The 27871-nt window shown below is 38.5% G+C and overlaps 1 protein-coding gene across 7 annotated transcripts in view; it reads left to right on the forward strand.

The window, feature by feature from the left end:
- sgms1b (sphingomyelin synthase 1b) overlaps positions 1-27871 on the forward strand; it is a 71478-nt gene that overhangs the window by 38967 nt on the left and 4640 nt on the right. For 5 of the 7 annotated variants that reach the window (XM_088915268.1, XM_088915272.1, XM_088915269.1 and 2 more), the window contains 3 exons: positions 21849-22736; positions 23353-23470; positions 26455-26608. In XM_088915268.1, coding sequence (XP_088771394.1) covers positions 22129-22736; positions 23353-23470; positions 26455-26608 — 880 coding nt within the window. In that variant the 5' untranslated portion in view covers positions 21849-22128. Of the gene's footprint in view, positions 1-17024; positions 17498-18515; positions 18534-21848; positions 22737-23352; positions 23471-26454; positions 26609-27871 lie in introns of those variants that run through there. The other 2 variants (XM_088915267.1, XM_088915273.1) reach the window with 2 other exon arrangements.

Here is a 27871-nt window from a genome sequence, read left to right on the forward strand (position 1 = left end):
AACTGTTTGCTTTGGCAAGGATCAATGTATCTGTTCTACAGCTTTTGTTTCCTTGTGTACACTAGGGACATGGGGAGAGGTTTAGCCACCAAATCTGTCAATTTCTTTTTCTGTTTTATTTACAGGGCAGAACAAAAGGCATGGAAAAAAGCTCAAGGGCTTTATTGATGGGTGTTTTGCAGACAGCCTGTAGATGAAAGTGGAATGTTTAACATATTCAAATGTGAACTCTCAGATGTGCTCCAGTTGTTTACTTAGGCTGCACACGCTAGTTGAATAGAGGAGTTTTATCAGTCACCTGTAAAGGTCCTGGAGACAGGAGCAGGTGATGTCCTTGGTATAGGGCAGCTAGCCAGGAAGGGTTTCCCTCCCATCTGAAAAAATCATGTTTACATTATCTACCCACTCAGTCTCATATGTGGGGCCACTCCAAGTATCCCCTGCAAATGGTGTGATTTTTGTGCCCTTTTTTACCGATATTAACTAAAGGTGTGTGAATGAATGAGCATTGGTCTAAGTAAACTTAATTCTGGAGTTTTTCACTATAACGCTCTTCAACCAGATTTAATTTTTTTTCAGTTTTAGATTTTTGTGTTCGCTTGCTTTAAGGTAAAAAAAGGGATATTTTTATGCCATTGCACCATGTTAATATCTGCACACATTGATTTGCGGCAAGCTAAAAACTCATTCCAGTATCGGTTTCAGGAGGCATAGGGGCCTGTGGTCTGTGGATCTCTCTACATAGAGTATGCTTTCCAGAGAGCAGGCAACTGTGGCCTGATGCAGATAAGTCATCCTTGTAGAACCATGAGTCATGGGCTCAGCTCAGCTCACTCTGTTCGCTCATGTGTTTAAATGGCAAACTGTCTGCAAGCTGTTTTAGTTGCTACACTTGCCAGGTTATTTAGCTTAACACAAAGATCCCCTTGTTTAAGAAGATGTATTTGCTGTCTCTGTTCCTTGTGGAGGGATGGCAGGCACATGAGGTGAACTGACATTTGACAGCGTTTCAAGGATATGATTGCACTCTTGGATCTGTATTGCACTAAATAATCCATATCGTGACTGTAAGTGTGCATGCGAGAGATTTTGGAGTTTTAGTAGTGCCTTCTGAATGAGGGAGCTCGTAAACAATGCTCTGGCTTCATTCAGACCGAGTGTGGTGTCATCAGATCTGTTAAGTGAATTAAGTTATCAGCTCCACCCTGCAAAAAATAAGGTCAGCTAGTCATATGGTGCAGCCCTCTTCTGATAATCCCTTCCTGTTGTCCTCATTGACATGGTTTTAGGAAAGTCTAATCGTATTGCAGTCTGACAGCTATGAAATGGCACTGGTGCAGCGAGGTTTAGGGGATCAAACATGTGGCCCGGGTCCAACCCTTACTATCGGAAAAACAGGGCCTTTTTTTTTCTTCAGCGGAAGGGCTGTTTTCTGTTGCTGTGTTTGTGTTTAGGAAAGTACATGGAGACGCGCTGGCTGGTTTGAATGTGCTGTACAGTGGAGGGGGTTTTAAAGTAAACCAGAAAGTGAAAATTAAGTACTTTAGGTTACATCTGTCTAACCGAAGATAGTGTTATTGCTCCTTTTTAATATTCCCTATAGTAGTTTGTTACTTCATGAACGTGTTGAGTATGGTTTAGTGAAAATACGGAGAATGGGAGAAGTTGCCATGTGAATTGTTACAATAGCAATGCATCCTTTTGACTTTACTGTTAGAGCTTGATATATGGCTACTGGCTGTTAGGATGGCTTGAAGCACCAAAGGCAGCTCTGAAATTAAATGTGAAGCCTCAGTGGGCACCCTAATGGGGAGCTCTCATTGCAGAAGGAAAGAACTCACTTCATCATTTCCTAACCATTTACTTGCCATCTTTTCTTTTCAAAGGCATTGTTCAGTCTATTAGTTTGAGGCCAGTACGATGGAGCACTCTTATTAATTCCTTTACTGTTGCTGGAAAAATATTGCTTATATAGTGGGTAATCCTTATTTGAAAACCTAAACTTTCTTGCCACTTTAATGCTAGGCTCTGGGATTGTAGTGCCAGATACTTGATGCGCTAACACTTGTTAAAAGAGCTTCAATAAACCCTTTAAACACAGATGCATTTCTTCTCTTCAATTTTTTTTTGTAGTTCTGAAAAGGAATAAATATAACTGTGGCATTTTATCAATGTAGGATGTTATCTGGTATAATAAAATAACCTTTTTTAACAAAACATTACTTTATTCAATGAATAATTACATAATGTTTGTCAGTTTGAAGGGCAACATCTGAAGTTCTTTTTAGGTATACTGTATTGTTTGTAAAAAAACAAAAGCTTCCAAGTTTTGCATTATTGTATATCATTAAAGACTCACATTTGAAACTAAATTAAGAAGTATAAATGGAACTATTCTCAGACCGAAGTATTTCCTAAAATATTAATTTAAACAACTTGTTCAAGTTGGGCACTGTTTAAAAGTTTATCTGCTTACAGGTTATCCTTTGAATATTTTGTGTTCCTTTTCCAGTAAATACAGTTTTATTTTTTTCCAATCACTCCTGTCCTATGATTATCAGAAAAGACCTGAGACGCTAAGCTATTAAATGCTGGGAATGTTACGCTCTGATGATTCTAAGAAAAATATCCTTGGGTGGGTAAAGCCTCTATCTCGCTAAATTCTGTCAGGTATATCCTGTAGGTTACTGGCTATCAGGGTGTAAGACCTGAAATAAAATAGTTTTTGTTTTTGAGGTGAAAACGTTGTACATACCGTACTAGATTTCACATTCTGCACTTATTGTTTTCTTATTTTATGCTTTGTGTTTTTTTAAATAGGTTCTGAAATTTGAGACTGCAGTATATTTAAACAATTCAGTGGTTTATAAGAAAAAAAATCAATCCTATTGTATGTAGAAGGGTGTGATTTCAAAGTCCCAGGGATGGATGAAATTGAATAATAGTAAGGAAGCATTGAGGTCAATTACATGTTAAGTCTTGAGTTTACTGTTAGAGGGGTACAGTACTATAGGTCTTTTAGCATATTTGATGAAGTGAGAAGGATGTAACTGCTTTCCTGAAACAAAGACCTGTGCTGTTTGTTTCACTGCATGTTTGTCAAGAAAGAAAAATGGATTATGACTGAAACTTTGCAGAGTTTAGTGTTCTCATAGTCTCGTGCAGTAGTTACATTTTAAAGTTTTGACGGCAACCTAAAGCTTTTAATGTGTGGAGTAAAAGAGGTTTTTACTGTAACTACACACTTCTGAAATGTTGCCTAGCGACACACAAGCAAAACATTTTCCTTCCCTTTTCTGTTTTAGTGCCAGACAAGTTTGTAGGAAACTGGGAAACATGATGACTAAGGTCATTGAGACGATCGGGGAGCTTTGCTGAAAAATACATATTGCAGTGGAGAGAAGGGACCACTAAGCTAAGCCCACAGTGCCTTTGGCACAGAAGAGGAAAACCATTCCATGGAAAGTTTTAGCACATTCATCATTACAAGATCTGACAATGAGGTGCACACTCTTGTCTGCATGACTAATGATCTATATTTGCTTAAAAGAGGCAGGAAAATGAGCAGGAGGAACAAAAGTCCTGGGTTTGAGATGCCCTTGCATTAGATATATTTTAGTTAATATTGACATTTGAATATGTGTTAATCTCATGGCCTTTAGTAAATATAGTTTTATTGCTGTTTGTTCAGAACTTAAACCTACCCCAGGTTCTGTACTTTTATTTATAGCAGTGTTGTAACTAAGCTTTTAGGCTTCAGTTTTAGGTTGAATAAATCTGATAATGATTTTACAAATTGATCACCCTGTTTTAGTCAGGGTTTAATGATTTTTGGTATTTTATCCTGAGTGATCTTTGCTTTAACATAGATTTTTTGTTGCTGGAGCTGAATCAAATACTTTATACAAGGGTATCGTATAAAATTGCAGAACGTGTGAAAGAACAGAAGAAGAAGGTCCAAGAATCCTGATAGTATTGAGTATGTAACAAGACACCTTTAAAACATTATAGTGTTAATATTAGGTATACCCTCCCTGCTCACTTATTAACACAATCTTGAAACAGTCTTTAAACACACGGTCCTGGTCAACTTGTGGACAGAACTCTGATCTCTTGCTGTGCAAGACAGACAGCGAAGGATGGTCGGTCTGGGATGGCTCTTGTTGATGGTACTTGAAGTTGGTCCCACAGCTAATGGAAAAGAACCTGTCCATAGCCTGACCTTGACTTTTTTCTTTAAATGATGCCATTGTAATACAAGCACTATGTGGTCCTGCACTGCCCTACAGGAACCTCACATTTCTAGATTGGCAAGCAGGTTTGGAAAATCTTTGCGTCAATGCGTCACTGAACAGCAAGGTTTGTAGAAGTGGTGGCTGTTGAAAGCATTTGCAAAGCTTGTCCTGGACAGTCATGGAGGATGTTTATCCCATGAAACATGAGAATCAGTTGAAAAATTATTTGGCGTCCTTTATAACAAGCTGTACTTTTTGTCAAAGGAGATAGCTGTTTGTATGGGCTTAAATAGGAATATTTTGAGCTTCAAATGCTCTTTGGCTAATGGAGATATAAAAATAAAAAATGTAAAGCCATTAATTTTAGCTATTGTTCAGAAAGTGTTGTCTTGTGATTTGTGTATTGTTTTGTTTTAAGAGCAGACTTGTGTGAAAAAAGATGTTTGTAGACTTTTTAGTTGTTTCATAATGTAGACTTTCCTTTTAGATTTGGGAATTTCAGCTATGACGATTCTGTGATCTACTGAGTGTTGGGACCATAACTTTGGTTTCACTTTAGCTTTACTGAAACTCTTTTTGCTTTCCTGTCAGTTACAAATTCTAATCTTTCATGCATTGTAATAGTTTTTTTTTTCAGCTCAGGTTAATCAGGTTTTTCTCCCTCACTGAACCTGGAGTTGCATTTTGAACATAATCAACCCCCAGTGAGCTGAAGGAAGTATTTACAGGTGACTGTAAATGGATTAAGACCTGAAAGGATTATTATATGGGCTGTCTGACGTTGTTCTGTTTCCCACATTTCTGTGGGGAATAATGTAAGTAATGTAGCTGCGCTTCTTAAATATACTGCATACTGTACAGTATATTGCAGTGGTTGTGCCCAGGAGTCCCTTCGACTTCTGAGTGTCTAGGATCATTCCACTTTCATATACAGTAGTTTCTCCTCTGCCTAGTAAAATGTTTTTTTCCTTTGCAGCCTACGCATGCTGACACAGCTACCCACCTGAACTAGTAGTAAAATGGTGTCTAGAAAGTGATTTTAAAATTTCTCTAAAAATAATTCTATTTTCACACTATACTAGACTTAAAGGCCATCTGTCTGATATTTCAAAAGCACGTTATTTTCAATTATGTAAACATGCCCAAGTGTGTTGTAGGAACATGTTCATGAAATGACATGATATTCAAAACCTGAGCAACCCTCAGATGGAAAAGATTCTTATTTATTCTTATATTTATGTTTCTAAAGGTTCCTCACAGTGTGCTTACTTGAATCGTCATGCCTTTTTGCAGGCCTTTGCGCCTTTCGTGTATTAGTGAGAGGCAAAACTAAATGACACACAGTCAGCGATAAACTGTGGTGCAATCTCACTGAAGGGGGACAGCTACTGGGCCTGGAACCCAAAGAGGTTTATTTCCTCCTCTCTGTGCCCCATGGTCATTTGTTATATTGCTACAGTAGCTACTGTAGAAATCTTTGAAACTGTGGAGAGGAGAGGAAGAGAGAGGTTTGAATCTGCCAAGGTACATACTCCTTTGAGTGTTTCCTTCAGCCTTACTTAATTATTTAGGGCCTCTCACAGTCATTTCCTGTGTTCCGACATTGGAATCACTGTTGAATGTTTCAGAAGTGAAGTTTTGTTTGAATTGCTATTGTCTTTGCTCACTGCAGGCTAAGGGAGTGGACTATTACATCGCGGCATGGCTGCCTGTTGCTACAAAGACACACTCCTCCCTCGTCTGTTCAGTACTGGACTGCCAGGCTGCAAACCCAGCAAGATTTGGCATCACCTTTCCTTTCCCACGGTCTGCACTTCACTCCTTTAACCCCTAGAAACCTGAGCCTCTTGCATTCTCTGGGATTAGGAAACACTGCAGCATTCTGGCTTGATCCCGGTTGAGTTTGCATTCATCTTAAGGTAGTTGTTGCAACAAGTGGAAAGTCACTGTCCCAGTTTTTTTCTCCCCATTTATACAATGGCTGGTTCTAGGAAAATGAGAAAAGGTGTGTCTGCTGATGAGGTTATCAGGGATTTTATTTCACTCTCAGTAATACAGACCTACTCCCTGTACACATGTAAAACAACTAAAGATAGTGGATTCAAAGACCATACTCACAAAGTAGTACAACAGAAGAGTGAAGGAAAAAAACCCCAGGAAGAAATCTATTCAAAAGTGCAGTATTCGATTTTGGTACATCTCATGAGATGGAGCTTGTGAGTTTTCTTTACATGCAGCTCCACATTGTGGCATTGGCTTAATAGAACAAGAAGTCTCTATAGAATTGGGTTTGGGGCATACTAATCCACTGAGCCCGAAAGGCAAGCTACCCTCAAAAGGGTTGGTATTGGAGAATGCTTCAAGGTTGAGGATAATTGCTGGTTAGTTGTTAACTTGTCATATGTTATTTTATTTGTACTTAACAACTCTTATTGCTGTGCAATAAGACTCAGTTTCCCAGAATGTTGCATACATTTAAATGGCTGATGGTGAAGCTGGAATGTTTCTGTACTATACTCTGTATTGGTGTATGCAAATCAAGTACACTGGTAATGAAAACAGATGATTTCCTAGCAAATAGTATTTGCTTCTTTTTAGTTATCCATTTGTGCATTTTTAAAGATGATGGTGTTTTTCCACATTTATCTAAAACATGCCTTTGGGTATTAGACTTATCAACAATCCTTCTCACTGTGTTGCATTTTAAAACTGTAAAATAAAACTCAACAAAATATTATTTAATCATAACATTTCATATAATTCAATTATCGATATTTCTCACTGTATTCAACAACAGGTCCATGTTTCATTGAGATACCAATCTTTATTTCAGCAAGTCTGTTATACTATTCTGTAAACATAATGGGGTGGGTGGGCCCTGGGCTACAGTTTCTTGGTATAGCTATTGCACTTGGAATGAGCAGTGGATGAGAGCAATGAGCTGTGAAATGGCCATGCATAGACCTTAGGACTTAAAGACCTTGGAAGTCTAGTTCTGTCCTGTTAGAACCCATGTTAGGTCCAACATGTTAGTTATGCATATCCATTTAAACACTGTAAATGGAAAATGATAGTGCCTGAAGGTCATTTCCTGCATTGTATTGTAAAGTTAATGAGAAGTTTCGCCTAGATGTCAAGAGTCAGAATTACATAGGACATTCTAACTTCTGAAATCCACTCTGCGCTCTTCCATGACCTTTTCCAGCATTACAGTCTTTTGAATGCAGAGTATCACCTATTGATGTTCCTTAGATTATTTTTTTAGGGTTTTTTAAGTGCAATGTCCAATATCACAGGTAGGCTTCTGCCTTCTCTCTTCACTGCAGTGAGGGGGAATGCATGACAAATGTAAACATTCTGAGGCTGATGCTGATGCCTTTTTCAGTGCTGGTGGCACCAAGTACATGTGAATTTTTACTTGTTTGGATTGATAAGATCTTAGTAGACAGAATCATTAAATGTTTAAATACATTAATTGGAAACACATTTGTCTATATTTTTGTACACTTTATATTAAAAAACTAAATGTGAATGGTATTTTCATTCATGAATCTCTCTTCATTCCAGTGAAATACTTGCAGTATTATTATTAGTAGTAGTAGTATTCAAACATTCAATTTTATTTGAATGGATCTGGTCGGCTCTTTCACATGGTGAAGATATTTACAGTAAATACAAAGTGATATCAAACATTGAACATTAAAAAGTGTGAAGAAATTAAATAATCTATCTCATTTAGGAACAGAAGAACATTTATTCATTCCATTTGCTTTAGTGGGTTTTTTACACAGCAATAGTTCCTAGTAGCACATGACTAACACATCTTAGAAATGGCCTTAATGTGTTTTTTCTCAGAGTTATAAGGCATACATTATATAGAAAAATGTTCCCAGTTTGAAGGTCCACCAACAGAAAAGCTATGAAACAAACATTACCTACAGTGTGACATTTCGAAAGGTGCCGGACAGGAGCCAGTATTATAAACAGTACAACACATCTTTGTAAACTGGGACAAGTGTAAGAAAATGGAAGGCTTTAACAACTACAAGATCCAGCTGAACAATCATCTTTTTACCTATGTGATCACATAATTGTGACAAAATAATTTTACCATAATTTTAAAACAAAGTATAAACTATACAAATATGTGCATGTATATAAAAATAAGCACAGCCAATAAACTGAATAATGAAGCCTTGATTGAAGGAAATAGCTTTTGTCCTGAGTGATTAAAGAAATGTCTTGTCTTCTATTTCTGATTCCTCTGATCTTTTTTGCACTTTGTGAGCTTATCATCAAGCCAGCAGCAATCCTGGTAAAAGGTTCTCAGTGGGCAAATGACTCACAAGGTCTGTTAATCTTTCTCACTCACTGTGTCATAACTGTTAGGGGCGTACTGTTGGAACTTGGAAGTAGAATGTACTGTTTCTGACAGAGGCTACTCGTTGTCTGGATAAGGATTATCACTTTGGTGAGGAGAAGAATAAAAACTAAGACTGAATGAAATGAACAATTAAAAAATAACATTTCACAAGATATTTTGTCACCAGACTGCCAAGCTCTGCAGACTATGAATAATACACATTCGAGTCGGGAGCTGCATCAACATTTGTACGCTGCACAGGAACTGGTGAGGGCTCATTCCATGCTGAAAGGAAAAATGCTGCGTTTCAGCTATGGAGCCTTCTTCAGGTGTCACTTGAAAAAGCCTTTGGAGCCTTCCTTAGACACCTGAAGAAGGTTCCTCATCTGAAACGTAGTGTTTCTTTTCTTTACCTTTCAGCATGGAATGAATGTTTACCTGTTCTTAATTGTACACACTGTGAGTAAATGTTTTACCTTCATATCTGAGCACAAAACTGGCATTATATTTTTCTTTTGTGAAATTGTACCCTGTGGTTCTTAGGTTTGGGGAAAATGTGTTCATTTTTGGGCTGAAAATAGTTCTTATCCACATGGATTGTGTTTTTTAGAAAATATAACTGAACATAAATGAACATTCTACCTTGAGGCCAAAGGTCTGAATCGTAACTCCCCTGTAGAATCTTGAAAGGATTAATTATTTTATAGGTTATCAAGTGCACTGAAAGAAATACGTGTGAGAAAAGAAAAGGTATTTGATTGGATAAAAGGGAGTTTCTTAGGTTTAAGAAAAGCTCTAACATTTTTGACATAAGAATAAAAATTCTTAATGTCTTGTAATTACTTAGCTTTGTGTGTTGAAAAGGGTACTGTACAAACAGGCTTGCTCAGTAGTGCAAGAAGTAGAAGTTTCAGGCTTCTGCTGTTGTCAGCTGTTGGAACCGTTTCTCAACATGAGGGCTATGAAGAATCCAGACCAGTTTAAAATCAAAGTGATTTATCTCCTCATTGCCACCTGGCATTGATGTTTAAATTGTGCAACAGCTAAGTCAACCTTGGACACCATGTGAACTTTTAACATCCTAGGAATAACTAAACTAATATTCTTTCTTGAAACTAATTTTCAAGAGAAAGCTTGGTGACAATAACTATAGTGTACCTTGAGCTGAAAATTGTTCTTTATTGTGCCACTGTCCTGAAGCTGTTGTTTTAGAGGTGCTAATAATATGCCTATAAATATTTATCCTGTTGGCATGGTGCACAAAAAGCAGGAAACCACAGAAACAATCTTCTGATATAAAGGTATCTTGAAGAAAAGTGTTTAGCTGCATATATATCCCTGCAACATGTTTACAGCTAGTGTCTGCTGTGTACCATATTTTATTGACCTACTCGTTTGTATAGATGTAATGTGATTTATCATATTTTATAAGAAGTTAAAAGCTTAAGGCTTTCTTAAAATGTCTTTTCTTTAATGACCCTTTAAAATTTGATTTTAAAACTTCAATACCTAAAAAATAGGGATATGCACAAAGACCTATATCACCAAATAAGCTATTTCCAAGTTATTACAGGTGTTGCGTGCAATAAGGAATGGTAGAAAATATAATGTTGCAGTGGCTATACAGTATGCCACAAGAGGAGATGCTTCTTTAATTGAAGTATCTAAAATGAATCAGGATTTAGTCATAAATCATAAAATCAGTATTGCACTTTTTCACACTTGCATACAGTACTTCTGTAGTTCACAGAGTGATTCACAGTTCAAATACTCTTTAGAGCTAGAATGTCATTTTGTTAGTACAGCAAAGATTGGTTCACGCCCAAAGATTGGTATCCATTAAGACTATGCTAAAATATGCATGTTATCTGAGTTTAAGATTTAACATTGGTGCTTGACATAATCTACTCAGTGCTAACAGACTGCAACCTGAAACAATGTTCAAACAACAGCATAGCTAGCAATAATGCTTTTTTTTTGCCCATGTACATCTCTGATGGCCTGTTCCATCACCCATCTGGACCCGCTTTCCTTGGTTCGTTAAAAGACACTGTAAATTTAACAGTCGTTTATTGAGAGAGCAGTTAACAACATTCTGTTAATCTGATGCCTGTGAATTATTTGTAGGTTGTTTGATCTGGGATGTAATATTGCTTCAGTGCTTCTAGTCTAAGCATCTCTTTTTTAAACGTTTTAACTGTAATATTGTGCAAATCTGCCAAATACAAGTCCAACAGGAAGATGTTTTGCTTTTCAAATTAACCTTATGTGGTGCAGTTGAAATTAAAACTTAAAACATTATTGTAATGTAAATGTAACATTATACAGTACTTTTGACTGACTAGGGAATCATTCAGTTGCAAGACCTATGAACTAAAGTACCCTCATTATTGAAGACAATAAATACTACAATGTTACTCTAAATTTAATTTCATCCGTCTGCATCCAAGGAATAGTTTAGTTCATTCATCCATTAGTATTTCAGGACAATAATGTCGCTTACCGAGACTATGCACAAAAGAGATGGCATGCGTTTCTGTTGCCACAGGGGATATTAGTAAATTCTGTTTGGTTTCTCTACTTTCTTGTAATTGTTTAGAATCTCCAGTTGTTTAATGAAACCCCCATCGCAAACGTCTGTGAAACATTAATCATTTTATAATCACATATTGTCCTGAAATCTTTTGATGAAAGCCAGGCTCTTATAGCACCCTTCATTTAGTGGATTTCAATATGCATTAGAGTTGCTGTAATATCACTTGATATGTTTGCTAAAGGACTGAAAGTATACTGCAACTATGTATTGTAAGATTTTTTTCTCATTTTAATAAAACAGATTTTTTCAGTTGTTTGTATCTTAAATCTAAAGCTTGTTTTAGATTTTAGCTTGCTTGTCATTGAAAACTGTAATTTATTCATATGAATTTGAATGGCTGTCACAAAATGTAACCAATCATTCAGATGAAACACATATACTACTGTACGTCATTATTATTCTACAAACAGATGTTTATTTAGTCTGAGTATTTAGTTCTAGTAAATATTTTGGCCTCTTGCTAACAATGCAGGTATGTAAAAATGTGACAAAATAAAATAAACACTGTTGTTTGGGGTACTCTTGTTTAGTGTTTGTTAAATAGATATTTAAATCTGAGAGTGATTATAGTGCTTTGCAAAGATGAGCACTTTATCTTAGCTAAAGAGTTTTCACTGTGGGAACTGGGATTTTCCTGCCTCTATAATCCTAATATTATCATGCTTTTAATATATTGCATTACCTACAGTATGGCAACATGTGACAGATTAGCAGAGTGTAGGTCTCTGGAGGATCTGTAGCGCTTTACTGCTGTCTTCAATAGTTGTGCAATTAATGGTTTAGAGCAAATAAAACATATTGCAGTTCTCCCAGTATTACAGCAAACGCTTTGAAAACTGGCATTTTGTATCTATAGTAAGCAGACAACACGTTTCACTTATTATTTAATCTGGAGGCTGGAGCACATTCAATTTAGTCATCATGTTGGATGGACTTTCTCAATGCATTGTCATTTGCTTTATACTTTAAGCCCAAAGTGAAGCAGAGAAAGAGCTACAATATCTGCAGAAAGGCAATGTTCAACCTCTCAAGTCTGTTTACTAGTGGTGTGGTCTGCTACTAGGAGCCCAATTCATCTGCATATTCATTTGTCTGAGTGTACATTTGTGTAAAAATGAATGTAAAAGAAGGGCAATAAAAGCACGGTGCACCATTAAAAGTTGATGAACCAAAGTTTTGATTTAGTACCTTGAGAACTTTTTTTCCAGGACTGAAATTAAACATTTTCTTTATCACTGACAATTCAAGAAAACAAAGCTTTCAGACCTGTTTATATTTGAAAGTTAAATAGTAACTTCCTCACACCTAAATTATTAAACTGTTAATATGTTTTACAGTCCAGTTTTTAAATATTATTATTAATATGGCTGCTGCTTTTATCCAAAGCAACCGGAGAGAGCCGGAGCCACTTCCAGAAAGCAATGGGCGCGAGGCACAATACATCCACAGAAGAACACTGAATTTGTTATAATACAAAGACAAGTTACGTCTTGATTGTGCTTATATATGTTATAATAGTAAAAACCTTTACTCATTGGTCAGCAATCCCAAATCATTTCATTTTATTTGGTTATTTTCCTCTGTGGAGGACAATTTTAAACTATAAATAGATAAATCACATGCCAGCCAAATTCAGAAGCTACACACATTAGTTCTTCCACAAAGCACCAATTATGCCATTAGAACATAACTGTCCAGTTAAGCATTTGAGCAAACAGAAGAGAAACAAAAAAGGACTTTATTACAGTCCTTCCTGTTATTTGTATAGATCCATTCTCTGTTGTCTGTCTTCTTCATTGAAAATGTAGATTTTTGTTAATGGTTGTGTCATTGGATTCATTGAGTTCTTTGCTATGGATCACAGCGTCATATCCCATGTGCGTTTTGTCTCTGAAATGATGGTTGCTTGTTGATATTTACGGTGGCTTATTTGATATTTCTGTCAATAGATAGAATATGCAGGATCAATAAACCATACAAATATTTAACCACATATTTAACGTGCTGTTGTAGCCTATGTCAGGGGTTTTCAACCTTTTTTTTTTTACTTGCTCCCCCGAACCCAAAACCCATTGAGAAAACAATGCGAACACCCTTGTCACACCCACTCACGCAATATAACTGACATTGTGTATACATACATGCATTTCAGCACCTTTCATTAATTTACTTTCAAGGGAGGAGACATAGTTTACAACTAACCTTCTTCAGTGTGATAGTTGAGCCTGTTTCTGAGAGCACAACAGATTCTTGGTTCAATTCCAGACACTGCGAGTCTTAAATCATCCTCCACTGTCATTAAATGTGAGCGGATTTGGTTTTTAATATAAGTAAGGACAGAAAACGTTGTTTCGCAGAGCCAAGTCGAGGCTAAAGTACATACAGTAATAGCGAGTCTTGACAGTATGGGGTACTCTGCCTCAGCTAACAGCCAAAGAAAGCTCCGCAAGTGGGGTTGAATTGAAGACTGCTTTCAGGGTGCGGTCACTTGAAAGTTCCAGAAGAGTATCGTGTTGGCCTGACGACAGCTGACACCCTGCATTGGTAATGAAGGGGTTACGAACCCAGTCATGTTGGTCCCGACTCTGTTGCTCAGGAAAATATTTCCTGAAGTGTTCAGAAAGGGCTTGCAGATGATGAACGATTTCCTCTTTCATAGCGTCCAAGCGAAGATCATTTTCCGTTATCAATTCCTCCATGGTGGGGAGCATGTCCACATTTCCCCCCTCAACCTGTGTCAGTCACTATCAGTACATTTGAATGGGGGCCCTGAAGTGACAGTTAACAGTATTAAGTCTATCAAAAATATCCGATAGGTACTGTATGCAAGATGCGTAGTTCATCTTGCAATGAAAATATGCGCTAAAGCACTTTTCCTCTTGAGAGCCATCTCACCTCCATGTGTAGGAATAATGATTCGTGTTCTAACCTTATTTCTTTGCACAACAGGGCAAACAGCCTTGACTTTACTGGACTGGTCTTTATGAGATTTACAATTTGTGCCGCTGTCTGCAGCACACTGTTCAACTCTGAAGGGAGCGTTTTTGGTGCAAGGGCCTCCCGGTGAATCATGTAGTGGGTGAATCGAACATGCGGGGCTATATCATGAACCATTGCTTTAAGTCCTTTACTTTTCCCTACCAAAGCACCTGCTCCATCTGTGCACACACTGACACAAGTATTACAGCACAGACCTTCTTCATCAAATTTGCTATTGAATATATAAAAAATCTCCCTCCCTGTGCACGTTCCTTCAAGTGCACAGCAAAATAACGAATCCTCAAGCATTTTTCCCTCATAGCAGTAGCGAACGAATACAAGTAGTTGCACAGCATTCGAGATGTCTGTCGTCTCATCCAATTGTAATGAAAACTTCTCACTGCCCTTAATTCTCTCTATTAGTTGAAAATGTCGTTTGCCATCTCACTGATACGGAGGCTGATTGAGAGAATCTGCTCAATATCGCTGGCTAACTTCTCTACGTGTATAGTTCGACAAATACCCAATGCTGCTGGGTGAATAAGAGTCTCGCCAATCATATGAGGCTTTTTAGCTTTGGCAATCAAATACGCCACTTCAAATGAGGCAGTCAGGGCTTTGGCTGTTACTGTGGTCTGTTTTATAATAATAATTGCTTACACTTATATAGTGCTTTTCTGGACACTCCACTCAAAGCGCTTTACAGGTAATAGGGGACTCCCCTCCACCACCACCACCAATATGCAGCATCCACCTAGCCAGAACGCTCACCACACATCAGCTATCAGTGGGGAGGAGAGCAGAGTAATGAAGCCAATTCATAGATGGGGATTATTAGGAGGCCATGATTGGTAAGGGCCAATGGGAAATTTGGCCAGGATGCCGGGGCACCCCTACTCTTTTCGAGAGACACCCTGGCCACACCCTGACCAGAGAGTCAGGACCTCGGTTTTACGTCTCATCCGAAGGACAAGATGTAAAACCCCCGTCACAATACTGGGGCATTAGGACCCACATGGACCACAGGGTGAGCGCCCCCTGCTGGCCCCACTAACATCTCTTCCAGCTACAACCTTAGTTTTTCCCAGGAGGTCTCCCATCCAGGTACTGACCAGGCTCATATCTGCTTAGCTTCAGTGGGTTTCCAGTTGTGAGTTGCAGAGTGATATGGCTGCTGGCTCTTTCTTATTGTTTTGTCATTGTTAGTTTTTGGCCAGCCAACTTTGATTCTTTATGACAGAAAAAGTCAACTGTCTTATCTTTGTATGAGGGGTGCCTTGTGTTTTAAGTGCCTCATTAATTTCACGTTTCAATCTGTCATTTGCAAGAACCTCGGAACATAAAACACATTTAGTAGTTAGTCATTGAGTATGATACACATGAATCCATAATTTATGTGCCTTTCACCATATTTCTGTCATTTTGTTGCACCGGGGCCTTTAGTTTTACCCAGGTTTCTCAGTTCTGAGCATAGCCCTGCACTTGATGTGGACGGCTCAATGACATCAATGGGGTTGGTTGTGGATTCCTCCTCAAACACACCCCTGTCTTCTCTGATTTTGTCACATACTTTCACGTTCACCGCTGTTCTTAACTTTAGCAATAAGCCACCGGTCCATTTTTAAGTTTGTAATGGTGGTATACAGACATTTTTAAAATGATTTACTTTTGCAATAGTGGCATTAGAAATTGCTCTCCATGATGCACATGGCTTGGAAAGTGACCAGATGAGATTGGAACATTTAGGAATCCTGACAAGCAAATTTAATAGGTTTCTATCAATCCTATAAATACTCTTTAAGTTATGCCATCTGATTATTTTCTTTTGTGAGTTTGTATTTGAAATGCTGTACTAGAAGACACAGCTTGATTATTATAGTATTGAAGATCAAACAAACCTGCCTCAGTTGTGCAGTTAGTGCTGGAAAGACGAGAACATTGTAAAAGGCTTTTTGTGCAAGTGCAAGCTGTCTGATAAATTTAAACCTGCAGCTGGCTCTTTATTGACCTAATAACATGCCTTTTTTTGATCATGCCAGTAATTTGTCTAACCTCTTCCATTACACTTGGAAGAGTGAAAGGGTGAATTGGACTTCGCAGATGATACTTTAAACAGCAGGCCCCCACATTAATAGTTTTACTGTAGAAAAGGGAATTTTATCCAGTATTAATTAGAACAGACTATATTTTAATGGAAAAAAATCCCTCTTCCGGAAAGCAGAGATGGCAACTTTCTTACAACAGAAAGGAGACACCATTTGGCATAAAGGGCAATTGCTAATTAAATGACATACTGGGCCACAGGGTGTTATGAGTTGAATGTGGAGCTGAATCCCTCTTCTGTCAATAGATTGAATATGCAGCATCTATAAACCATACAAATATTTAACCACATATTTAACGTGCTGTTGTGGCCTGTGTAATTGAGCAGACATTTTTAAAACCATTTACTTTTGCAATAGTGGCATTAGAACGAAAGTAGATGGTTTCAAGCCTAATATACTGCCATCTTGACAGTATGGGTAGGGTATGAAAATATTCAACTGCTATCTCAATAAGAATTTTAAGTTTCCTTTCGTTTTATAGAAGATCAATAAAGGAAAACGTGGTTAAGTTAAATTAATGAAGAACTGAGTACGCCGTTTCTTAAAAGAAAGGTATCAGCTTTAACGACGTGGTTGGATAACTTGTTACTTGGAACTCAGTTTGCACTTTTCTACTGTTGATTAATTTGTAACCAAAAACAAAACCACATGTTATTTTTGGTAAGGCTTATGCACGTCTATTACATTGCACTTTTTCTTTTATCGAGGTAAAAAAAAAGTCTGTGTTCTCTTGAAGGAGCCTATCTACTACTGAGAGATGCTGTTTGGGGAGAGGTTATGGAGAAATCTGTAAACGTAACAAGTCATTTCCTGAACGAGGCCGCTTATTAGGTTTAAAGTCGCAACGCTCTTTGAGAGCTCTGTTTTCTAGTAACGCCGAAGAGATTACTCACTGACATGTGGAGGAAACCCAGTTCATTTTAAGTAATAATTTAACACACCCTCTTCAACTGCACAGTTTCAAGGACTGACACGCCCCTGTTGCAGTCATGACTGTTGACGTAGGTACTACAGTAATTAAAGCATACCCCTGCTTTGAAACCTGCCCTGCAGTGTCTGTAATCCAGGTTTCCTGAAGTTACCGCTGCCATTACCGAAGAGTTGAGGGTTCCACAGTGCAGCTGGAGGAAAGGGACCGAAGTACCCTGGGAGTAAAAAATTACTACTGTAATGGACGCGTAAGACGGAAAACTAGTTTAATGGAAGAAATTCGTGAACGGTAAGGAGGTGACGTGCGTTCAAATTCGAGCTACAGGCAGTGTCCTTGTGGATTTTTTTATTTTTATAGTTGGTGTGGGAATTGTTAAGATATTAAAGTAAAAGAAGAACGGTTCGTGTTGACTGCATCGAAGCACATTTCTTTAAAAAATACATGTGTAGGTTTCCGTTTGAAAACGAAATTGTTTTCCGTTGATAGAATTATTTTTTTCCTTGTCGTCGCTGAACTGCTTTTCGGATTTGGAAACGTCGGTCCTGCCGTTATTCTTTACTTTAAAAGCTTTTAAATGAAGACGTTTAGGGCGCTTCGACTCGGCGTGTTTGGGATAAACTGAGGACTTGATCCTAATTTTCAGTAATTTCACCACTAGCGGTTCTTTGAGAATGTTAAAGCTTGAACTTCAGCTAAGCGGTGTCGGAAATTGTTGCCGTTTTATTTTGCGATGGTTTTCACTTAAAACTTTTCTAGTAGTCTGACCTGCCTTTTTATTTGCCTACTTTGTATTTGCATTACGAACTCGGAGAGTTCAAAGACTGTCCGCCTGTGAAGCCCGAACAAACACAAGGTTTTTAAGGACTTTTCGCCGGAAATGTGTTACCCAGTCCTAAACGGGCGCTTCTTTATAGGATGACTCTTGACAGAGGTGCGTCGCCGCATCGAAGTAAAAAAGAAGTGGTGGTTGGTATTTTTGACACTCTCGAATGTCATTCACCTCTTGTCATTTTACACTTCAGTCATTCTATTTAAAGAATCACGCTTCCATTTTAAAAATCGGCCGTCTTTTTCCCTGGATGTCCTGTTTGAAACTAGTCATTTTTTTTAGATGAGCTAGAAGATATGAGGCCTACATAAAGATCGCACAGTTGAGACGGTTGAGGCAAGCGTAAAAGAGTTTCACGAGTGGATAGTGTTTACCTTTTTAAAAGATATCCCTCCGGAAATACACACACACACACGTGCTCTTGGTTAGAGAAACTTCGTTTTCTTTCTTTTGTGGTTTCTCTTCCGTCCCATTCTCTTGTTTTGCAGCAGATTGGTAAGGTCTATTCCAAGACGAGTTAATACTTGGATTTGGTGGTTTTCTGCCTTTGGGGGTTTTATGTACACTCGCGCAGATCCATAATGTACTCCACGTCCTCGGCTTTCCAGATGGAAGAGTTTATTGTAAATCACGAGTGGTTCCTGGACTGCGAAGAATGCGCGGTGTGTGGCATGCAGAGACCATCCTTGCTTATGAATCGTTGTTCGCATTCCGTACAGAGGAGGCTCTCTGGGAGTTATTCACGGAAAATAAAATTCGTGTACCCAGCAGAAACAATGACGGCACTATGCATTTTTAGGTATTAAATAATAACCGTGACCAAACAGGAAAACGTAAAAACTGTGTCGTTCTTGAAATAGTCATTATGAACACGTGACCATTTTTATGAACAACTTCAAGAAGGAAACAAAAAAAATGCATCTAAGTGGTGTTACAGTACGTTTCGGGGTTCAGATTTATGCCGTCCCTTTAGCCATATCGGTGTTATTAAATTAAAACAGGTTCAGGAATGATTTGGACTGAAATCGTGTTCAGTTTGGGGCTTGTACCCCTGGAATTCTGATCAGGTGTGTTCTGTTTGAAGTCTTGAATGTGTATTACTGATAAATTCAGCGTGGTTGACGCGAGATTGGTAAAATTAGGGATTGAATGACGTGCAGGGACCTGTGAGTAGTATGTGAGATGTTTTCCCCCCACAGTGGAATGCTGTTTATCTTATTTCATTCCAGAACTGTAAATATTCCCTCTTTCAGTGGGTGGGATTCTTATGCTATTGGCCGACATACCCTGTGTAGAATTTAAGTAGGGCATGCAGTTGTTTATACTCCGACCGCCATTACTGTTTTACTTCTTAGTTTAAAAAAGTTAAGCATGTACTGTATATCGTGCTTTCCTCACAAAGATAAGATGTTTGATGCCTGAAGTAAAAGGTGACTTTTGTTTATAGTAACCTTTTCCCAAAATTATTTTTGGAATAACTGCGAACGGTTAACTGAATAGCAAGGTTAAATGCAAACGAATTGGTTTATCATTACTTTTTCTCGAACTGTGTAGTTAGTTGTAGAATTGGAATGCTGTTTTTGAAAGAATGTTTATGTGAAGCTGTAAAGGACTTTTCTCAGCTTGCACTATACAGTAGGTTGAGTCAAAACGTTTGACAGATGGATGATGTATAGAGGCACTAGAGATGAATACAGCATTGTCTATGCCTGGTCACTCCTATACTTGATACAAGAGCACCCAGATATATTTTGGGGCTCAAAGGAATGTCCTACACAGACAGGTTGAAGGAACGGAGCTTTTTAGAGCAGAGACTGTTAATAGGACCTGAAAGAAGCCAGGGTATTTGAATACTTCTCTCAAGAAATAGTTGAATGAGATCCTGGGATCAGTTGGCTTCTAACTACCAATGCATAGAATGGGAGATTCAAACTTTTTTATTTTCTTTAGAGATAACAAGTCTCCTTTTGCTAAAAGTTCCTGCAGTGCTCTCTGACCTAAATGAATTAATTTGTTTCTTTTACTGGGGATGTTTGAGATGATTGATCTCATTGGTTTATGATACTGTACCTTCACGAATTGCCTACCAACATCTGACTTGTCTTTTTTTAACTGAGAAATCCCATTATAGGATAAGATATTGGAATGTAAACGTTTCTAAACACAAGGTGTTATTTTATCCCTTAATTAGTTTCCTGTTTTATAGTAAATACATGGTGTCATTTGCTCCTTTTCCTGGAACTTCGTTCCCAAGTTCTTCAGTAGAGACAGTTTTAAAGAAGCTCTTTTGATTGTTTGGTATGTACTTTTTTTGTAAAGGACTTCTGAAGATGAACTTTAAATTAAGTAAAGTCATCTTTATCAAAAAGCCTCTCATTCCTGGTAAGGGTTATGGCAAACTGAGCCCTATCCTGAAGACAGGGGACGAGTGTGGGGATATTCTCTGGATGGAGCCCACAGCAGGGTGCACTCAGGCACTCAATTTAGAGAGCGTACCCTCCTCGTTAACTGGAACCAGAGCAACACAAACTCCATACAATGTGATTCATTCCAGAAGCCATGATCTTTGAGCTGGCAGCGCTCAACACCATGCCACCATGCTGCCTGTGCAGGCTTGGGTCAAAATCCTTAAATTCAGGTTCGTCTCATAAACTGAAGTAAAGCTTCTGCATGGAAAATTAAGCATACTGTACATGCAATTCAGTCATAATGCAAAAATATATTTTTCATGAAGAATATAGAATATTTTAGTTTTACTTCTGGTAGTATGGCATATCAATAAACCTTACATGTCTTATGAAATACTTTTAATGTTTTTTAGTCCTATTTTGTTTCATCTGTAAATAGAATCACATGCTTACATACCCTTTTTTCATGGTCAGGCCTACAGGTTCCTTTTCCTCTCCTCTTCCTGTTTTAGATATTGAATGTTTGGGACATTATAGGCTTGTTCTTTGATATAAACGCGTTATCCTTTGAAAGAGAAGGTTCCTGCCTCTTGGCCCTTTCCTGGCACTGTTTAGCTTCCAAGACACATTGTTTGTAGTGTTAAACAGGATGTTCTGTCTGTCTTTGACTAAAAATAAGCACAAATGTATCTTTTTGTTCTAGCAACACAGTATTTTTACTGCAACAAAAACTAAAAGAAGTAAATACACGGGGAACCTTTTCTGATAAAAACAAGCTGCAACTAAAGATGGAATATATTCTCTCTATAATGAAATGTAGTTGCTAATTCATGTGTTATACAATGAACCTACGATGTGTGGTTGCAGGCGCTGGTAAGGAAGTGTCACTGTTATTAGATTGTTAGCTTTAGAGTTTGGACACATTGACTGAAATCTGGCTTTATAGGGTACAATTTTTGCAGTTCTGTTATCTCTGACCTGGACATGGAGCAGAGGTATTGAGGAAAAAAGAATGATTTCTGAGTCTGGCACAGTAGGCTCTCATCCATTGAAGAGCTTGCGTGCAGGTCGAACAATGTATAGTTCCACATGCTGATATGGGTCTCCAGCAGGTTAAAGTTTATATTACAGTAGTTTGGGAATGCCTATAATGTTCAGGGCTCATTTTTATACTGACTGCTTTTCTTTTTGGTTATTGTTTTCCTTTTTAATTTTCTAGACAATGAACCCTGAGTATAGTCTTACCATTGTGCAAATAATGTGACCAACACAGTTTTAATTCATTCAATTAGAATTTCTCTAGTTTTACGAGGAAATATACTGTTTCAGTAACTGGAGATGTGTACACAAAGGGAATGTTATATTTTGGAAAAAGCAATCTTACACCTTTTTTTCATTTCAGTTTTACAGGTAGGAAGTATTACTGCGGTATAATGGAATAAGCTGCTGTGAAGGAACCGCATCACCTGGCTTATGTGGATTTTTCCTTACCACTTCAAAGTTGTGGTCCCTTTTCCCAGTTGGATGTGACAGACTGGATCCTCCAGCTTCGTGAACCCAATGCCCTTGATACAGAGTGAGAATGGCCTGGGGTGGACACTGTGTTCCGTAGATCAAGGAAATTGCTCATACACACCCATCAGCTTATTTTTCCCTTTCCTCATCCCTGTTTGGAGACTGAAATGAAGAAACTGGTTAGCTGGTCTGCAGCAGAGGTGTCCAACTGGCTGACAGAGGAAGGCATGCAAGAGTACTCCGAGCCCTTTCGAAATCTCAATGGCCAGGCCCTGCTGCAGCTCACGGAGGAAGACTTCAGGAAGCCTCCGTTTTCTCTGGTGACCTCTGACAATGGCCGGCAGCTACTGGACAGGATTGAGACTCTGAAAATCGAGCACCACATTGAGGTGCACAAGAATGGGCATGCCAATGGGCATCTGATTATGGGTGGTGACGGAGATGCTGCCAGCAAAGCCAAGAGAAACGGGGTGCCCAATGGGTTCCGCAAGGAGATGGTCAAGATCCCAATGCCCGAGCCTGAACATTCGCCCTACCCTCTGGAGTGGGTCAAGACAGGCGTGGCCTTTTTCTATGCACTATCTTGTTTTGTCCTCACCACCGTCATGATCTCCGTGGTCCATGAGCGAGTGCCTCCCAAGGAGGAGAACCCTCCATTGCCTGACAAGTTTTTTGACCTTTTTGACAGGGTGGAGTGGGCGTTCTCCATCTGTGAGATCAATGGCATGGTTCTGGTGGGCCTGTGGCTCTTTCAGTGGATTTTATTAAAGTACAAGTAAGTAACAACAACATTACAGCAACTGTTTTTTGGACACGTGTGTTTGTCCTGGTTTCACATAAGAAGTAAAATTTCGAATTCACAATCCGTTGTTGCTCAGTATTGAGAGAGTGTCACGTCAAGGTATCTTCTAATGTTGTTTCAGTGTAGTTTGAAACGGAGAAAAGAATTTTTTAAAATTTATTTTCAACTTTGTAATTATCTGTAAGTCATGGTCTTTGTAACACAACAGTGATGTTCTGCTTGAATCCCATTACCTTTACTAAGGATAATGAAAGTGGTGTCTATACTTTGTTCAGCCCAGTGCCTGCAGTGCTTAATTTGCACTGCATATTTTTTTTGCTTTAGTGGTCTCATAGATTTATTTATGCATGGCTTTGTACAAAGCCACAAATTCAAATTTAACACCACAGAAATATAGAAGCTGATGTACTTATTTACATACAACTTTAATTTTCTGAACATAGACTTTTAAAGTATACTGGAAACACCAGTGATCACCAGACAACCCAGTTTGATAAACTACTATGACATTTGAATATATTATCAGATATTAATATACATCTGAAATCTTTAAAACTTGTCTGAAACACAAGCATGTTTTCACTTTCAGATCCATTATTGGCCGACGATTCTTCTTTATTGTTGGCACCCTTTACCTGTACAGGTGTATTACAATGTATATCACAACACTCCCTGTGCCTGGTATGCACTTCAAGTGCTCTCCAAAGGTGAGTCTTCATTTTCACCATTGTGTGCCTTTTCTTTTTTAAAAAAGGGTATTATATTAATACATAATAGCATTGTATATGTAGTTCTTCTCATCCCAAAGGATCTAAGAATACATGTAGGATCAGTCTTAACAGTGAGATTTGGGATTTCCAATATGTAAAGGTAGCATACCTGCAGGCCTGGATTTCCCTCCACAAGGAAACAGTGCTTGTCTTCCATCTTCAGAGTCTGGCCCCAGAGTCTTCAAGGAGTATTTACATTAGCCTGGATTGCAGTCTCTTCATCTTGGAGTGATTCAAGACTCACACAGAGTATAGCTTCTAAGTTCCTATGTGCTGATGCCTGATCCCTCATGGTGCACGATCTCAAGAAAAGAAATCTAGATGCTTTCTAATCACTGTGATCATTTACAATTTATCTTGAAAAAGACACTGGTTATAGACACCATAGATTTTAACCAGCACGAAACCTACCACCCCTACAGTCTGATACACACCTCGCCTAGTCCAGAAATTCTTCTAGTAAGGGAGTACCCTCTTTGCTAGCCCTGCTGGGTGACGAGAAGGCTCAGTGCTTGGCCAAGGCAAGGGCAGAATTGAGTATGCTCACCCATATACTTTGGAAGGAGCTTGGAGTCTGCCTTCTCACAAAAAATGAGCATACGCCATGCTGGTGTTTTACATCATGTCTCTATGGTTGTGAGACATAGACACTTGGGGTAGGTTCCTTTAATCTGGTAGTGGTATGGAGGACCTGCACACAAATTCCTGTTATAGGGTACCTGCCCCCTATGTGGTATACCCCGAATAAAGCCGTCACTGTAAACAGTGGGGAATTGTGAAACTGAGGCCGGACCAACCCTGGGATAAAAAAATTCCTATCCTGACTTGATCCTCATCCTACTTTTCCTCACCAGATGCCCCTGTAAGCCTAATTTTAAATGGCATGAGAGCGGTGCTGTGCTTCTGTCTTTTACTCATGGCCATAAGGGTAGTAAACAATGCCTTATTAATCCAACAAGAGAGCAAACCTCTTCTCCCATTAACCCTACAGGAACTAGATTATTTTTACTGCTTCAACTGAACCCCTAATCTTGACTTAACTACCTAATTAAACCCTTAGCCCTATGTTCTGAACCCCTTTTTTAGAGTGAAAATGATTGAAAACCACCACAGGAGATCGTATTCTTGCCTGGACCTTTTCTCTCTCTGACTGGTCGTACATCCACAACACAAACCATCATTGACAGCTCAGAAAAACAGTTGCTCAGTTGCAGAACAGTGCCACGTAAAGCAACAAGTTGCATTTCTTCTTTGCTGATTAAGATCCATCTGCTGTATCACTTGGCAGAATGGAATTCCTGACATTGAAGTTTTTAAGAGGAACTGCATTCCAAACATTGAGATCAGATCCCAACGTTGCTGGGTTAGGCATCAGGAAGTATTGTACTGCAAGCTGAATACAGGATCTCGCACCACAGGACAGCGAATGCCTAGATAAAAATACAATGCTGAAGGTTAACCTTAACGCAAGGTAACCTAAGAATGCAGAGAAGCAACACTCTGGTAGATCAAAATGAGGAAGTCTGTGCCATGAGGCAGTTTCCACATTAGAGGAGAATAGAAAAAGCTCTCTAGGGGACAAGCCAGAATACCACAAAGTTGGCACCTCTGTCCATCCCTCCACCATTTGTCACTGAATCTTCTTGCCAAAGACTGACTTTTAATTCCATATGACACGTGGCCAACCAGGGAACTGGGTAGATAAACTTTTTGTTGAATATTTGTCTCGTGAAGGGAGAATCCATACAAAAGTGATCTTAAATTTTCACCAAAGGCTTTTATGGATTTGCATAGTTAACAATAATGTGTATTCCATGGTACCTACAAAAAGATAATATTTTTATCTTGCCTGATTTGCAAACAGTTCTAAGTTTCTTACTGGTGGATTGAGGGTTTAACCACTATTCAGAGTAAGGAAACCATGAGGAAAGACTTAATACCTATGATTGTTCCAACTCTGCCAAATTGGGCCTAAAAATATTTACATTTTGTAGAGGTCCTGGGATAAATTTGTAAGTCAAATGGAGTGGTATTGGATTAATTGAATCAATCACTTTCATTTTGGTGAGAATTTATTATAGAGTTGTAGACCTTGAGGTGGTTACGTAAAGTTGGCGAATTGAAACAAATACCTGTATGACAGATTATTCTAATTACAATATCATTGCGCCGCTGTACTATAAATACAAAAGATCAGTTTTGACTTGCTTTCTTCTCTTAAGAATGGCATCCTGTAGGTCTTGATACTATCCAACATTTTCTGTTTTGGCATGGCTGTGCTTTCTTATAATACAACTGAAACCTTGAAAAAGAATATATAAAATATTGAAAAAATGTAAAGACATTTATACTCTGAAAAAAATAAGCATAGTTTTTTTAGGTTTTCATTCTACTGCATTACACTCATTGCTTAATATATGTAGCACATTTCAAAGACGGGAGGCTCGAGTGGTGGGCATCTGTTTTGAATTAAGCAGTGCTATACATCAAAAACTAAAAGTGTGTTTCCCCAGCAGCGCCTTCCGCAAACTCCAGCTGCTTTGAGTCAGGCGGGTGGGGCTCAGCTTTAGGTATCACTAATGTGATGTGGAAGGAAGTGCTCAGAGTCGCGGAGGCCGTTGGAAACTGCACGTGATTGAAGAATGAGCAGAAGAGTCACTTTCCTGCTGTCGGGCCACGGGGTTTGGTTTCCTGTTAATGCAGAGCAAGAGGATGGCACAATCACTTATGAAAGTAAACTTCTGTTTGCTGCCTGCTGGCAGTTTAAAAGAGCACCGATGTTTTTAACATGTTACTTAGTTAGCTGAGATATTTTTATATTTCCATGCTCTGTTTGGGTGTCCTAATGTCCATTGATCAAATTTAGACTTGTCCCCCTTATCATGTGATTGACATTGTGTTTTCTTGCCTCCCTCCTCAAGCTGTTTGGAGACTGGGAAGCACAGATGCGGAGAGTGATGAAGATGATAGCTGGAGGAGGCCTGTCCATCACAGGGTCTCACACCATGTGTGGGGACTACCTGTACAGCGGACACACAGTCATGCTAACACTCACCTATCTCTTTATTAAAGAGTGTAGGTATTGGTCTTCTCTGCTAATGTGAAGTGCCAGCCTTCAGCCAGGGATTCAGAATCCTTGTGGTTAACAAGCGGGTCTTGGTAAGGGTTTTTGTGCAGGAGTGGCACAAGCAATAACCAGGATCAAGAAATGAGAATTCATCATTCTATTCTAATTAATAAATAGAAAGAAAAACTATAATTATCAAAGGAACTATCATTGCATATCTCCCCCCTGCAAAAAAAAACAATAATGAAGTGGGAGGATACAGTAATTCTCTACTTGTAATCCATATCATCACCCCATCCAGCTCTTTAACTGGAAGTGTGGGACGATGTGCAGCCCTCCCTTCATCTGTCGTGGGTTTCAGTCAACGGGGTTTAATTCTTTCCAGTGAGGATACAGTGCCATATGCCGTATGATTCTTTAAAGAGCTAATTTGCTTAAACCTATAATTTATAGATTTGCTTTAGGTTTTTCTAATCCATTGTCTAACTAGGGTTGTCCATCCCCGTTGTTGGACAGTTATAGTTCTGTATGCGTACAGTATATTGCAGTCTGACAAATCTTACAGGTGGCCTTAAATGAGCTATGGGCAGAGGTCTGGAAAGCATATTCATGCCTCCTAATGAAAAAACTGTTTGATCCAATTTTTTAATTTAAATAAAAAAACTAGAAGACACTTTTGGGTTCAGTGATGCAGACTATTGGTCTAAACAGTCTTGAAAGATTAAAAAAAATCTAATTCTGAAAAAGAAATCATTTTATTTTAGACAGAACGTTTATTTTGTGTGATGCTCATCACTTAATTGTTGTATATATAGATGCTTTAGTAAGATTTAAACTAATAACTTGACTGGGCTATTTTACTGTGCCTTTGTATGTTTATCAAGACCTAGAAATGTTAGGTGTACATAAATTCTCAGTTTATGTGTCGAGAATGTTTTCTATATAAATATTTGCATTGTTGTTGAATTGCTCTGTAAAGGTGTTAGCCACTTCATTATTTCAATTATTTAAGAAATGGCAAAGTTGTCCAAGTCCAGAAATTGTCATTCTCACTGACCTAGCCGGACAACAGTGACATCTGGTGGGTCTATAGATTAACTAGAAATTGGACAATTTCTTTCCTCAGCTAAATTCCCACAGGTTTCTTTTCACAACACAACAGATTACCTTTTCAAAAGGACTTTACTTCATAATTGAATCAACAGTTCAGTTAAGCTGTAATGTTCAAAGATGGAATGAAAACCAGGCGATCCTCAAGCTATCAAGGAGTC

The sequence above is a fragment of the Atractosteus spatula genome, chromosome 5, assembly GCF_055471065.1.
Source record: "Atractosteus spatula isolate fAtrSpa1 chromosome 5, fAtrSpa1.hap1, whole genome shotgun sequence".
Classification (NCBI taxonomy): domain Eukaryota; kingdom Metazoa; phylum Chordata; class Actinopteri; order Semionotiformes; family Lepisosteidae; genus Atractosteus; species Atractosteus spatula.